At 29.5% G+C, this 15,014-nt stretch overlaps 2 protein-coding genes across 3 annotated transcripts; one reads left to right on the top strand and one right to left on the bottom strand.

Annotated features, from left to right (window-relative positions):
- The first annotated feature begins 522 nt into the window (after positions 1-522).
- On the top strand, positions 523-3,667 carry LOC114193919 (putative carbohydrate esterase At4g34215). Of its 2 annotated transcripts, XM_028083908.2 has the most exons (3): positions 523-1,321; positions 1,423-1,561; positions 3,435-3,667. In XM_028083908.2, exons 1-3 carry the CDS (start codon positions 746-748, stop codon positions 3,470-3,472), a joined length of 753 nt encoding a protein of 250 aa, XP_027939709.1. In that variant the 5' UTR covers positions 523-745; the 3' UTR covers positions 3,473-3,667. The 2 variants fall into 2 exon arrangements, with proteins under 2 accessions (XP_027939709.1, XP_027939708.1); XM_028083907.2 differs by lacking the exon at positions 3,435-3,667 and having other exon boundaries at positions 526-1,321; positions 1,423-1,851.
- A 5,045-nt stretch (positions 3,668-8,712) lies between these two features.
- Positions 8,713-10,534, bottom strand: ASPGB1 (N-terminal nucleophile aminohydrolases (Ntn hydrolases) superfamily protein). The gene is made up of 4 exons (XM_028086151.2): positions 10,233-10,534; positions 9,830-10,063; positions 9,541-9,627; positions 8,713-9,422 (listed from the first exon to the last, which is right to left on the bottom strand). Exons 1-4 carry the CDS (start codon positions 10,392-10,394, stop codon positions 8,931-8,933), a joined length of 975 nt encoding a protein of 324 aa, XP_027941952.1. The 5' UTR covers positions 10,395-10,534; the 3' UTR covers positions 8,713-8,930.
- Positions 10,535-15,014: the final 4,480 nt, after the last annotated feature.

Genomic DNA, 15,014 nt, shown 5'->3' with positions numbered 1-15,014 from the left:
AATTCATAATACAAATTTTTGAAATGTATTTCAAATTGTTTAATCCAAAAGGTAACTAGATCCGAAACATAATTCCAAAATACACCTTAAATACATTCGAAAATATACATTCCAAAACAATGTTTCCTAATCTAAAAAAAGTCTTCCGGCGGAATTTGTTTCACTAAGACTACAGGGTGCAGTAAGAAAAGAGGGAGGTGAGGAAAGAAACAGCCAAAAAAGGCTAGAGAATTGTTGGTTTCGTAGTAGGGCCAGCCCAAATCAAAGCGTTGTAATCAGAAAACACACAATAGTTACAACTTACACGTTCATCACTCGCACATATTTTATTGGTGGCTTAATACTCTCCTAGACGACATCTAATTTCAAAAGAAAATTCACTTGGGATTGTAAGATAGAAGACGAAGAAACACACAACAGTAACATGGGATCTAATACGATGTATATCTTTGTCTTGTATAAAAAAAAGAAAAAAAAAAAACACCTCAATTAAGACAAAGATTTGACATTAAAATAAAACATCAATCAAGGAAACGTTAAACGCACGCATTATCTGTGTAGGAGACATCAATTAATTTTCCGATGCACATTATATTGATTGAATGATGGTTGCTTAGTTTCTAGCGGGTCCCACATGAAGCACGCGAGCAACCTAATTGGCGGTGTGAGTGAGTCATAACATATAGCTCAGTGTTTGTATAATAAGTTGATAAAATTGTGAAAAGGTGGATCGATTATTGTTGTAATGGATTTGATATGCGTTTTATTAGGGTTTATATGGGTTATGGAGGGTGTGCGGGGTGGTTTAGGGGCAGTTTCGAGGGACATTTTTGTGCTGGCGGGACAGAGCAACATGGCTGGACGAGGTGGCGTTGTCGGGGGGAAATGGGACGGGAAAGTCCCGGCGGAGTGCGGGCCAAGCCCATGGATTTGGCGGCTGAGTGCGGGGCTGGAGTGGGAGGAGGCCCGGGAGCCTCTGCATGCGGACATTGATGTGACGAAGACGTGCGGGGTTGGGCCTGGGATGGCGTTTGCGAACGAGGTATTGAGAGCCCGGGGAGGTGGGGTTGTGGGCCTGGTGCCTTGCGCGGTGGGTGGGACGAAGATCGGAGAGTGGAGTCGTGGGTCGCGGCTGTATGACGAGTTGGTGAAACGTGCGAAGCGTGCGATGGGCTTGGGCCGGATCCGTGGCCTGCTCTGGTATCAGGGAGAGAGTGACACGGTGAGAGAAAAAGACAGTGAGTCATATAAAGATAAGATGGAGAAGTTGATTTTGGACCTTCGATCTGATCTTCACCTCCCATCTCTTTTAGTTATCCAGGTACTTACTTTTCTTTTTGTTTCATCTTTCTTATTAGATAGATATAATAGTCCCACATCGATTGAACCTTGTATAAGTATTTTTTGAATTTACACTTTCAGGTAGCACTTGCATCAGGGGAGGGAAAGTTCATAGAGAAAGTGAGGCGTGCTCAAATGGAGATAAAAATGGATAATGTGAAGTGTGTGGATGCTAAGGGACTGAGTCTAAAGGCTGATAAACTTCACCTAACAACTATGGGTCAGGTTCATTTGGGCATTAAGTTAGCACATGCGTATCTTAATTCCACCACCTACCATAACCAAATTAATCATACACAATCTTATCAACCTCATGTTTCCTAATTGCTAAACTACACTCTAAGAAGCTTTTGGTTTTCAGATCTTGAGTATAGTCTTTTTTTTTTTTTACACCATTTACAACTTTCAAATGAATGTCTCTAGTAGGAAAAACAAATCCAAAGAATTTGCCTCATGATTGAACTCACCTAAACTACTCTACTTTTTATTATAACTTCATTATTCTTTTTATTTTCTTTTCCTCCATAAAAAATGAATAATTAGATTTTGTAATGGACTTTTGAATATTAGACTACAAAGAATAATAGTCGGAGATCAAGGATGATCTATATGCAAAAGATTTTCCTACTTAACATAAAATAGTAGTGAAATTTGTGCTATACGAGATAGTTGGGTCTTATTTATAAGTATTAAGTCTTATCTTGTATTTATAGGTTTTTTAATCATAAGAAAAATATATTAAACAGACTTTTGTGATATATTATATAATTAATTATTATATCATAATATTTTAAATATGTTAGATAATTAATTATTATATCTAATTTTAAAATTTTATTTATATAATGAGAATTTATATAAATTAAATTGAATAAATTTTTAATTTTTTTATAAAACACCTTATTTATGTTAATAAATAATAAATATTTTATTAAAATATTTTATTTTATTTTTTCACTTTCTCTTCATTTACTTATATTTGTATTTATCTTTCATTTTTTATATATACTTTTATTTCTAAAAAGATATTAAACAAAAAATTATTATTTCTACTTTCATTCGACACATATTTTGTTACATTTTAAAATAAAAATGTAACTCTCTTATTCACTCGATACTTAATTATTAATTTTTTTATTTCATCATTTTTTGTATATTAATTTTTTACGAACATAAACAAAATATTTAATTATTACGGTTTTTTTTTTATATCCTTGTCTTAATTATCTTAATTGGGGTTTGATTTTTTTTAATAATAACATCTTTCACTACTTAATTAAATTCTGATAGTTTACTTTTTGTTACGAGCCTTTTAGATAAATATACTTATGAAAAATAAAAAATATATATTTATTTAGTGATGAAAGAGAAGTATACGAAAAAATGAAAATAACACAAATTAAATTCTTTTACTTATTCTAAAACATGATGTAATAATTTAATTTTTTATTTTTATTTTTTAATTATAATCATTAAAGTTAGAATTGATGCACCAATATTTCACAACCAAGAGAGGTGAATTGGTTTTAACAAATTTTGCCCAGTTTTAGACTTTTGAAATTGTTTTGATAAACCTTTTGCTTGTTGAATCAATTGAAATAGTGTGGTTTGATGCTTAATGTTTGAAACATTTATACTATGACAAAATATGGAGAGGAAGAGATAAAGCACACAGTTTTTATACTGGTTTGATTCCTAAGAATCTACATCCAGTTTCATCTAGCAAATCACAACTAGAGATTTCACTATATCACAAGAATTTCAAGATTTACAAATACACTTGATAAATCTAAATTCTAAGATAAAGGAACACACACACAAGGCTTCCACACACTTGCTCAACCACACAACACCAAAGCCATTACACACACTTGCTTTAGACAGAAAACAACAGAAATAAACAGTTTTAAAGTGTATCAAAACACAAGAACAAAGTTTACAAAATGGATTGAGTACACATTTTCCAAGGCTGAAATTTCTTTTTCTTGCCAAGTCTAAATTGATTGTGTCTTGATAGAATTCTTCAAGAGGACCTTCCAAGATAGCTCCAAGAACCTGTTTCACACTTCTCTTTCTTTCTTTTGGTTGAACAGATTCAGCTTCAGAAAGTGCAGAAACTGTCTTTATATAACAACTGCTATCAGGCACGAACCTAGTCGACTACATTAGTTGGCTAGTCGACTATCGGGGCAGCAGATTAACATTTTCAGATTATTACACACATCTCATGTTAACCATTGTCATGCTATTATGGACATCATCAAAAACATTTCAGATACACTTGATCAACAACAATTAAATATATAAATTTTGAACATTATTTTAATTTCTAAAATTAAATTATCATATTATGAAGATATAATAAAATCTCATAAAAATTATAAATATTATAGGTATGTATATCTCTTTTGATTTTCTTTTCTTAATGAAATAATATATATATATATATATATATATATATATATATATATATATATATAATTTTAATGTGACAGGGGAAGACAGATTAGCCCACTTTTGGGCTGGACCGTACAATGACTTGGTTATTTTACGACAGTATTCATATTCTTTGGAAATTAGTAACTTGTTGGACCATATAAAAACTCTCTTTTTCATCACATAATTCTCAAAAACAGGGTGTGCTGGAGCCCTCTCAGCAACACTATCACCATATAAAATATGGATTCTTTTCTATTTTTTTAAATTTTTTGCTCGCATTTTCAAATTTCATCCCATACTTTAATTTCATTTCATATTATTTTAAAGTTTTGAGTTAAAAATTATATGAATCCATTATGTGAGTTTGGTTTTACCTTACTCTTAAGAGAGAAATTGATTGATATCTAAGTATGACTAAAAAGTTGAACAACATAAGTAAAAGAAAAGAGGGTTCCTAAATATATTGTATTTTAATTAAATAAATACAATATTTTAAATAAAAAAATTAATTACTCTGTTGATTTTTATTTATAAGATTCTAACTGAAAATACCAATTAAAAATGATAAATTCTATTAATTATTTAACAATTAAAAGATAGAAAAATATTAAAGATAAACTAATTTAAACGTACATATAAAATATGACAGAGAAAACAGTATTACCCGATTTTTATACTACGAGGAAAATAGTGATTGAAAAAATAAAAATAATGAACAAGTTCTTAATTAGCTAACAAAAACAAGATCATAATGCAGGGTATGATTGCATAGTATCACAATCACACACCCTCCACAGATCATTGATGAATAACAAGTTACTCACTGACCTAATTGAGGAATGAAAACTTTTTCAAGTATTCTGTAATATGATACATATGTCAATAAGGTGAATGTATATATTTTTTTTCTACGTTTGTTGTCTCATGTAAGTAAGTTATAAATCTCATTTTATAAAAATTGATTTAGACTTAAAATTTATTTTTTATTATGATATCACATTTATATTTAAAAAATGTATTCTAACGATATTTCTATTTCTTGAAGGTATAATTTTGTCCGCTATTTTATAATATAAAAGTAGGAGTGAAAAAACAGAAAATTGGAAAATAAAATGTCAATGGTGATGATTTTGGCATGAAAAAGTATAATAGTTCCAACAATGAAAATGTAACATCCGGAGATTATGCTGCAAAAAGCAATTTTCAATCTATGAATGACATATCTGGTCTCAGCCACCAATTAGGGATAAGAGAATTACTACCACCACAACTTTCAATTCACAATAATTAAATTGTATATATTTTTCTTTTCAAAACATTCTTGATAATGACAATCTATAAGTAATAAAGAGAAAAAAAACCCTTTCAAATCCTTATTAACTTTTTTTTTTCATGTAAGAATTTTGTAAGAAGTAAATTTTTAAGTTTAATTTATTTATGTAAAACAAGTTTATAAAATAAAATTTTCATTTACTTTATATATATATATATATATATATATATATATATATATATATATATATATTATATTTAATCGATATAAAATTTTTATCCGTATTATTAATCTCGAATGTTTTTAAATATGATATACTAAAAAATATTATAAATTTTAACATCTCATTTATCATCACATAAAAATTATGAAAGAAAAAATTAATTTCTAGAACTTCAAACTTAAATAGTTTTATTGATATTAGCTTAATAATAAGATGAAATAATCATTTAAAGAATGAAAAAGGAAACTTTCATTGTTGGATTTTATTAAGAGAGACATTAGAAATATTATGATACTATCTTTAACTTAAAATTTATATGATAAATTTATAGTTTTTTCTTCTTATATATTATTCTAATTATTTTTCATTATTTTAACATAAAGCATTGAAACTCAATTAGTTTCAAGGCTTTTTAATTAGACCACACATAAGAAAGTGCTTCTATGTGAAGACAAACAAATCCAATTAAAGATTCAAACAAGTGCTTTAACAATTGCGATTTTATATCTATTGATGGGACTATGAAATTTACTTTTAAGAAGCCTTTACTATAATTTAATTAAAAGTTATTTTTTACGAAAAATAACCAATACCATTCAATAAAAAAATTCTTTTTTTTTTCTTTTAAAAAAGATGCTGCCATAGATCTTGTTTGGCGAATACGACACAAACTTTCCGTCGTTCAATCACTTTGCTAGCGTCGACAATGTTATTTAAATAATACTTAATTAGCTTCTCCTTTTTAATTGCGTAAAATGGAGGCAGAATTTTTTTTATCACTATAACTTTTTTAGACATTGTTATAACAAAATACATATTTTGACCTGTCCAGCAACCACCGTGTTTTCAAGATATTGTTCGTTTTGGAGTATTTGAGCTCCGTCACAGTATTATTCTTAAAAGGTGCCTCCGAGAGTGGAGGAAGGTAAAAATATTTAAATTTCAGTTGATCTCGATTTCTAAGTGATGTGAGATTTATTAGATGTACTAGAACACATATAAATCAACATAGTGTAACATGATTCTTTAAACACGTGATCGTGATCTCAGATTGCATTGTGTAAGTTTAGTTATAAGAGAGACATTTCAATGATATGATTACAATTAATATTCCATTACAAATTTTACGGAATAAAAATGTTAATAAATTTGAAAGTAACATTAATTGTCCAAAAATTTAAACAATCAGTTATATCAAACCTATTACCTTAATTAGTGATACAATTTTGTGGTTTAAATTCAAACGTATAGGCAAATTTATGAAATATGTAACATCATTCGTGTTGTATATTAGTGTGATTAAGTTGATGTTCAAGTTTCATAAGGCCCACTTAATTAACTATAAATAAATAAGAAAAATAAATAAGATCACATAATACTATACTCAATTTTGTTATTTTACATTGTACCACGGTAAATTTAAGTTCAATATTCTATTATTCATGATTAGTTAGTCCATATTCTTAATCAATAAGAAACAACGCGATAAAGTCCCATAAAAAAATTAGGATGATTATTAACTTGTCTCTTTGAAATAATAATAATAATAATAATAATAATAATAATAATAATAATAATAATAATAATAATAATATATGATCAATTGTCATGACCTCATTTATTATTATTTTTTTCATATTTTTTCCCGGTATCTTTTATAGATAATTTTATATGTTATTAGAAATAGTTTGCCAATTATGTTAAGGTGTGATAAAAATAGTATTATTCTAATAAAACAATCATATTATTAATAATTCATTTATGAGTTTGCACTTATTTCATTAATCACTCAATTTCATATAGCTTTATGGTGATTGAATACGTGAATGCAAACACCTATTTAGAATTTTTTTTTTTTTAAACTGGGGTACAAAGAATGTGTCGAAACAGTTTCGAATTCCAATAAAATTTCATTCTTTGCTCTAATTCTGAGGAATGTCTTAATTAATTAATTTATTTCCAAGGGAAACATTTGGTTTACAGTAAAAAAAGAAAGGAAACAGTTTCCAAAAGAGTGGGTTCCAATTTAATGTAGAGAAATTATTGTGCTATTAATTATTTGAAACTCCAATCATTATGTTTTGTTTTACTTAAGATTTTTTCTTATATAAATATATAAATAGGTATAAGTTACATTAATCATTAGAAGTGATTATTATCGGGAGAATATTAAGCAAATAATAGCCAAATTTATGAAAACGAGAATGAAGAATAATTTTGATAAAATTTAAGTTGGTTTGGTAGAATATATATATATATATATATATATATATATATATATATATATATATATATATATATATATATATATATATATATATATATATATATATATATATATATATATAGGCTCACATAATTATATATCTACAGGCTCCTAATTATGGCTTCTAGAGTGAAAGGAGAAAGAATTATTCGGTATCATTCATTCAAGCAGTGCTTTATTTTCTACACACTGTATAAACATATAAATTTATAACTCAACCAACCCATAATAATTAATAAATTTTCAAAGTAATTATTGTAAAAAAAATTAAATGGTTTAAACACAAATAGTTAACACTTTTTTTACTACTACTTAAACTTTTAACCCATTTAGTTTTCGTTATTCACCGATTCAATTTTATAACCCGAATGAAACTTGATACCTTTGGTTCATTGTTTCTTCTCATTGTATGTTTGTGGTCGTAAACTAGCTACGAATGTGGTCATTTTAAATCACTGTTCTCTATCATTTTCTTGAGAATGTAATAGTGCCATGTGTCATGTTCTTTTTTGCACACACAACCTTGTCGCACGTTCAATCATCTGTATCATTTTTTTGCCTTGGTATAACACCAGCCAGTACTATATTATTTTCTTGCAACCCTATTTATACGCCTTAAGAATTTTACACTGTTACAAAGAGTGCTGCAAAAGTGAAAATGCATTAAATAAGAAGTAATAAATATATTATTTATATAGTAAAAAAGCATGGTACATAATACTTTTGTTATATACAAATACTTATCTAGTATATTCTGTTTTTTCTGTCACATCGAGTCACCATGTATCACACATCCCTTTCTTCCTTAGTTGTCAAATGCATCATTTTCCATTTCCATTTTTCTGCAAAGCAACTTTGATGTTACGGTGTAGTACCAACCAAGATCACACAGCAAAATCCAAGAAGATAAACACTTCGAAAACAAGAGGGTCCACTCTTGTTTCTTATCATAATGTTGACAACTGAGAAGACTAGTGGCAAGTAAGAACCATTTGAAGGTTCCATTCATGGAGGGTGCTTCTGGTGAGGGCAATTTCCCATGTCATAAATGGAAAGTTTTTGCCACACTAATATAACACGTAGGTGTTTTATGTACATAAATAAAGTTCTTGTAATAAATAAAATATAGTCATAGTTAGTAACTATGAAGAGAAAAGCTGCACGGGTGTATTTGAGGTCTACCACCAGTTTTTCTATTTTATTTCAATGGAAGAAACAAGTCACCACTATTATTTCACTTTTTTTTTTCTTTCTAATTTTTTGAAAGAAGACTAATAATCATAATAAGCTAAATCCGGCACCACCAAGAGACCCTGCACTCTAACTTGATATCGTAATAGTAAAATAGTTGCATTGAAACAACCATATGAAGCTATGAGTTTATGAGCTTATTCCCAAATTGCAACCTCCATGAAACCATCTTCAGTGGCACAAGCCCTGAACATGCCATTGCAATTGAACCCACAAGCCACTTCCCCAGTATTGGAAACCGCAATGAGCCCGGCTTTTCCTTCATCGAGACGGTGCTTGATCACAAAATCAACGGCATCGTGAAGCTTCAGGTTTTTGTATTCCATCACCGCTGCCACCTCACGCGCCAGAGTGCTACGTATGATGGCCTCGCCCTCACCCGTGCACGAGACACCACACAGATTACACGCATAAGTCCCAGCACCGATCAGCGGCGAGTCACCGATTCGCCCGGTCATTTTGTTCATCAGGCCACCGGTTGACGTCGCCGCCGCGCACCGCCCCTCCCGGTCCACCACCACGCAGCCAACTGTCTCCGGCGCATACACGCTTATCGGGAGTCCATTCATCTGCAGTGGAGTCCCCACACCGGATCCACATGTACCCGAGTTCGGGATTCGGTAATCAAACTGCAATCATTAACATTATCACCACACACGTGGCGCAGATTTAGCTCATCATTAGTTAATCAAATAAAAGATCCGTGATTAAGCGATTAATTAGTACTAGGAGTGACTAATTACGTACCAGGATTGTGTTGGCTTCCTTTGCCAGCTTCAACATGCCCACATTGTCAGGGGTGATAAAGTACTCGTTGTCCACAACCTCCACACCCTGGCAAAACACAAACCGCAAAATTGTATCACGTGAAAATGGTAGGTGCAAAACAAAAGTAAGAAAAAAAAACTGATTTTGAAGGCCAAATGTCAACTAATATTATTAATTTGAAATAAAACAAATGCCATTATGGCAAATGAGAAAAAAAGGCAAAATCAAATTTGTTTTGCTTTTGTTTAGTTTAGAAGAAAACACGAACCTGTTGTCTGGCGAATGCTTCAGCGCCGGAGAAACCGATGTATGAATGTGGGGATTTGTCCATCACTAAACGAGCCAGCGAAACGGGGTTCTTGACGGTGGTCAGACCCGAAACAGCACCGCAGCGCCGTTTTGTCCCATCCATGATACTGGCCTCCATTTCCACGGTTCCTTTCTCCGTCAGGGCAGATCCACGACCCGAATTGAACAGAGGATCCGTTTCCAACTCCCTCACCTGTCACACAAATCACACTCTTCTCAAATTAAGAAAAAAGAAGAAGAATTAAAGTATTATTATTATTTGCAGAATATAAAAGGAGTAAAATGATGGAAATAAGCCATGCACGTTGAGTTTGCATTTCGGAGATAAGTTATAATGTGTGTAAGAGGTTGTCGATGAGTACCACACGTTCGACAACATCGATGGCGGAAACATTGGAACGCAGAGCAGACATTCCAAGGTTGAGACAGCGGGTGAGAAGTTGTTTCGCCTCTTCTTGACGCTCGAGTGGGAGATTAGGGTCCACACCGGCGCCACCATGCACAGCAATTGCCCAACGTCCCATTTTATTTCTTTATCTCTCTGTTCTACCGGGCTTTCTCTCTCTGAATTTTTGGAGGCTGCAAAAACCTAAGCCTTCGAATGCACTTTTATAGGCAACCCGGACTTCAAAATTTATGTGTTGGAATTGAATTTTGGATTCCTTAAGAAGGGTTTGGTTTGGGACTCGCCGCCGGATCTTTAGGGTGGGTAGACAGATTCCGAGTTGTGTTACGCTTTTGGGTTTCCGTTACGTTCCGTGATTTTCTTATATAGGATTTCCCCCTAATATTGGCTCACTTTATTTTTGGCAAATTTCGTTCAGTCCACTAATAATATTACAGTGTGTTATTTTTATTTTTTTTTACACCATTACATGCGGTAGATTTCTATTTTGAGACAAATCTTTATTATTTTTAGGAGATGAAACTTAACTAAATATACAAATGTGCTATTTTTTTAATACGTTAGAAGATAAATTTTGGTATTATGATAATTACGCGAGATATTTATTATTAAACACACGTTTAAAAAATGTTAATCAAACACACGTTTCAAAACTGTTAATTTAACTCTAATTATTATAATCCCATGTTAGAATTCTTAAAACAATTAAAAATTGCACCTCAAATTATGGTATCCCTGTCAATAATTTCTATAAAAAGATCTTAGATAAGTTATTTCTGCTTCGTTTGAATTAGCAAAAATTTAATTTAATCACTTCAGATGGAAATATATGGGTGAACACAATTGCATAGTAAGTAAATATTTATAATATATAATAAAATTAACATTTCAAAACTTATTTCCCTTAAAATGCAATTTTACTAAAGTCACACAACGTGCAATTACCATTTTGGCCCTGTTGTGCACGCCCTACTTTTCCTACCATGCAGAAGGAACCAGAAAGTTTGGCAAAAAGAGATGTGTTTCAATTCTTGTGATTCTCCGTGACAGTAGGAAAAAAAAGAAGAAAGAAAAAGAAAATAATTAATCTATTTATTAATTGTTTGAATTATTATTTGTTTTCTGTCTGTTTCTGAAAGATTCACCTATGAAGGAATCAAGCATTTATTTTCTTTTAGTATACAGAGACACGAATGATTCTAATATTTTTGCTTGATGCGAGGATCTCGATTTTTGCGACGGTCTGAATTAATAGCATTTGTTTAATCTCTCGAGATTATAAACTTTAATGTCTTTAATTGACCTTATGTGCCCTTATTCTAATCTGGCTTACTAATAGTGCTGCGCTTTAATAATTAAATCATTTTTAGTTGCTCAAAATCATGGTTGCTACTTGCTACAGACAAAACCTTCAATTTAAACATTTTTTTTTCTTTTTTTTTTTTACCTTTAGTTAGAAAATTCAGTTAAGGAAGTAAGGAAGGGTCTAGGACGTATGCTGTATAAAGCAAAGAATATTGGTAAATCTGGACTATAGAATATTTATTAGTTAAAACGTGTTAACAACTGTATACTAAATGGTACTAATTACTATAAATTCGCTGTATCATAAGTTTCAATTCATAAAATCGTAACTTGTAAACTTTTTATTAGAAATGCTTATAGTTATTACCAGAGATAAAAAATTAACTATAAATAAATGTAATGTTATAAAATAATAAAATTAGTATTTGTAGCAAACATTAGTGTTTCATACAATTTCATGAAATGCAATCAGACATAAGATTGAACTAACAGTCAAATTAAGTCTTTTTCTCAGATCCGATTAAGTGGATAAGATTTAATTTAAAATAAGAAAAAAATTAGGCATAAGAATACATCCTAACCAGATTGGTAATTTATTAAACCTATTAATCTGGTTAATTTATTAAACCTATTATTTGACCTGCTATATTTTTAAAAATTTCTTAAAAGTAAATAAATAAAGATTTCACATTAATTAAAAACTACCGTTATATATATATATATATATATATATATATATATATATATATATATATATATATATATATATATATATATATATATATATTAAAATTATATTTATTAAAAATAAAGTGAAATATATCAGAACAGATAAAAGAATAACCATTGATAAATAAAAAAGAAGAGAAGAAACAGATACATATGATCTTATAAAAAGTTTGTAAAACTAACTGTCAATTCTTAAAAATTTAATAAATTGTTATATTTAAAGGGTAAAATCAGTATTTTGAAATGTGGACACAAAAAGAGGAATCCCCTTTGTATATTGTTATAGATAAATAAATAAAGATTTCACATTAATTAAAAGTAAATAAATAAAGATTGCCCATTAACTAAGTAAATTTAAGATGTTATTTTAAAAACAAATCTTATCGAATCAATTTACATCGTACACTTTTTAAACATTTAAAGATAAATTATTTCTTGTATTAAAGTATGATTTTATCTTTATATTCTCTAAATTTGTCTCATGATAAACACAAAAATATACTGTTAGACGTGTGTTTGATTAAAATTTACCACGTTTCAGTGATGAATATGAAAGCAATTGTTTTGCCGACGATATTGATATAAGTAAAATAAGTGCATGGGAAAGACTATGACTTAGAAAATTTGAACAAATTTCCAGATTCATGAATCTGTGTAACAGACAGAACACTATTGTTAATTCCGCTTCCATGGTCGAGGGAAAAACAGTGACAAAGTGGGCCATACAAAGAGAAATAGAATCTGAATGATGACCACTTTAAAATGGTCAAGTGCCCCTACTTTGTGGTCACTCTCCCTAAACCAAGGGGCTGGCCCCATACAATTCTCAAACATTATGAATTTCTTACTACATAAATAATTGTAATCTAAACATTATAATATTATTAGGGTCTATTTAATAATTTCTATTACGAAACAATTAATGTCACATATGTAACGATATTTTAATTAGTACCCACGTTTATGTTTTGTGAGGCTAATTTTCATTCGTTTACTATTAATCTCATGTTAGTTGGAGCACTTTCGATATTTAATTCCACCACTTATTTGGTGAATATGGAAAATGTGAAATTGATCACTTAATGGAGAGGTGGTAGGGACTGCCCAGGTGGGTTGGTGGCAATTCAAATCTTCAAAAATTTTGTTTAGCAATTGATTAGTTATTCTAAATTATAATGATGGTATTGGTTGTAATTGATGAAAAATGAACCTCCATTGTTTTTTAATTAATAAATATGCATACATGGACCCAACGGCTACCTAACCAGTTATGACCAGGCTAAATAAATATAACAAAAAAAAGTCACTAGGTTGGCTATTTTTTGCACACTGCTTTGCCAAAGAATCAACAAAATGAGACTTTTTTTCTATTTTTTTTTAATTAGTGTTGTATACAAAATTATGAACAAAATCAAATTAAGTTTTGCTTGAATGAAATTTTGAATGAACATCTATGGAAGAATAAAATATAATGCTAGGACCGCTTTCCTAACAATTTTTTAAACACAGTAAACTACAAGAGATTTTATTAAAAATCATATTGATTTTTCTATTAAGTGGTTTGATAACATGTGAAACAAAAAATTCAATAAATAATAAATTTTATTAAAATATATTATAATTTATGATTTTGATATTATATTAAAAAATAAATTTTAAATCTAATTTAATTTTATAAAATTATTTTTATCTATAATTCACGTAGAATTTTTAACAAAATTTATGTAAAATTCTCATTGTCACTAAGAATATATAATGATAGCCAATTATCTCGATGTTTAATGGTTATTTAAGGAATCACGTGATCAAAATAATAGTATTATTATTGTAATATTACTATTTATTATTATTATTATTATTATTATTATTATTATTATTATTATAATAATAAGTAGTATATGCAGTTGGAGACACCCAGTTCCTAGCTTTTGGGTACGTCGAATAGCCAAGAAGTGAGGACCATGACATGTGAGTAACAACAACTATTTCCTCTTTTGCTTTTGGTTTCTCAGAGTAATGTCTCATTGTACAACTTATTATGGTTTTTCTGCTGTTTCTGCTGGCCCAGTTGCTCACCATTATCAAAACAATTTCCATCACTTATCATTACCACTAATTAAACACATTAAATATTACACAAACTATTTTATTTTATTTTATTTTCAGACCATCCACCATCTTTAAAATGATTTCATTTCAGAATTGAAAAATAAAATTACTTCATATATATGAAATTTTATCTACATCTCAAAAAAAATTCGAAATCCCACACCTTCAATCACCAAATTTAAGATATATCTAATTATACAGAACGAATATAGGAAAACAAGATTGAAAACTTTTTAATATATCGAACATGAAAAAAATGTGCACTCAAAATTAGTTTTCCCTCCCTCTCAAGCATGAAAAAGCAACCTAAGAAAGTGAACTAGAGGGTAGAAAGACGTGGAAGAAGAATGTTTGAAAAAAAATAAATAAAAAGATAACATTTTGCAAACATTCGAAGAAATGTAAATATACAACCAAATAAATAAATTATGTTGTGTGTACACAATCTTAAAATAAGGTATAAATTCGTAATTATTTATTTCTAATTAAGCAATTTTTTCACTCCATTTTTTATTGTATCTCTTTCATTCAATTTTATTGTATTCGAACTGAGAGCATCTAGATGCTTCTCACATATTCTGATATTTTCTCTATA

The sequence above is a fragment of the Vigna unguiculata genome, chromosome 8, assembly GCF_037176805.1.
Source record: "Vigna unguiculata cultivar grain cowpea cultivar isolate G323 ecotype 2 chromosome 8, ASM3717680v1, whole genome shotgun sequence".
Lineage (NCBI taxonomy): Eukaryota > Viridiplantae > Streptophyta > Magnoliopsida > Fabales > Fabaceae > Vigna > Vigna unguiculata.
This window is presented reverse-complemented; position numbering and strand designations above follow the sequence as displayed.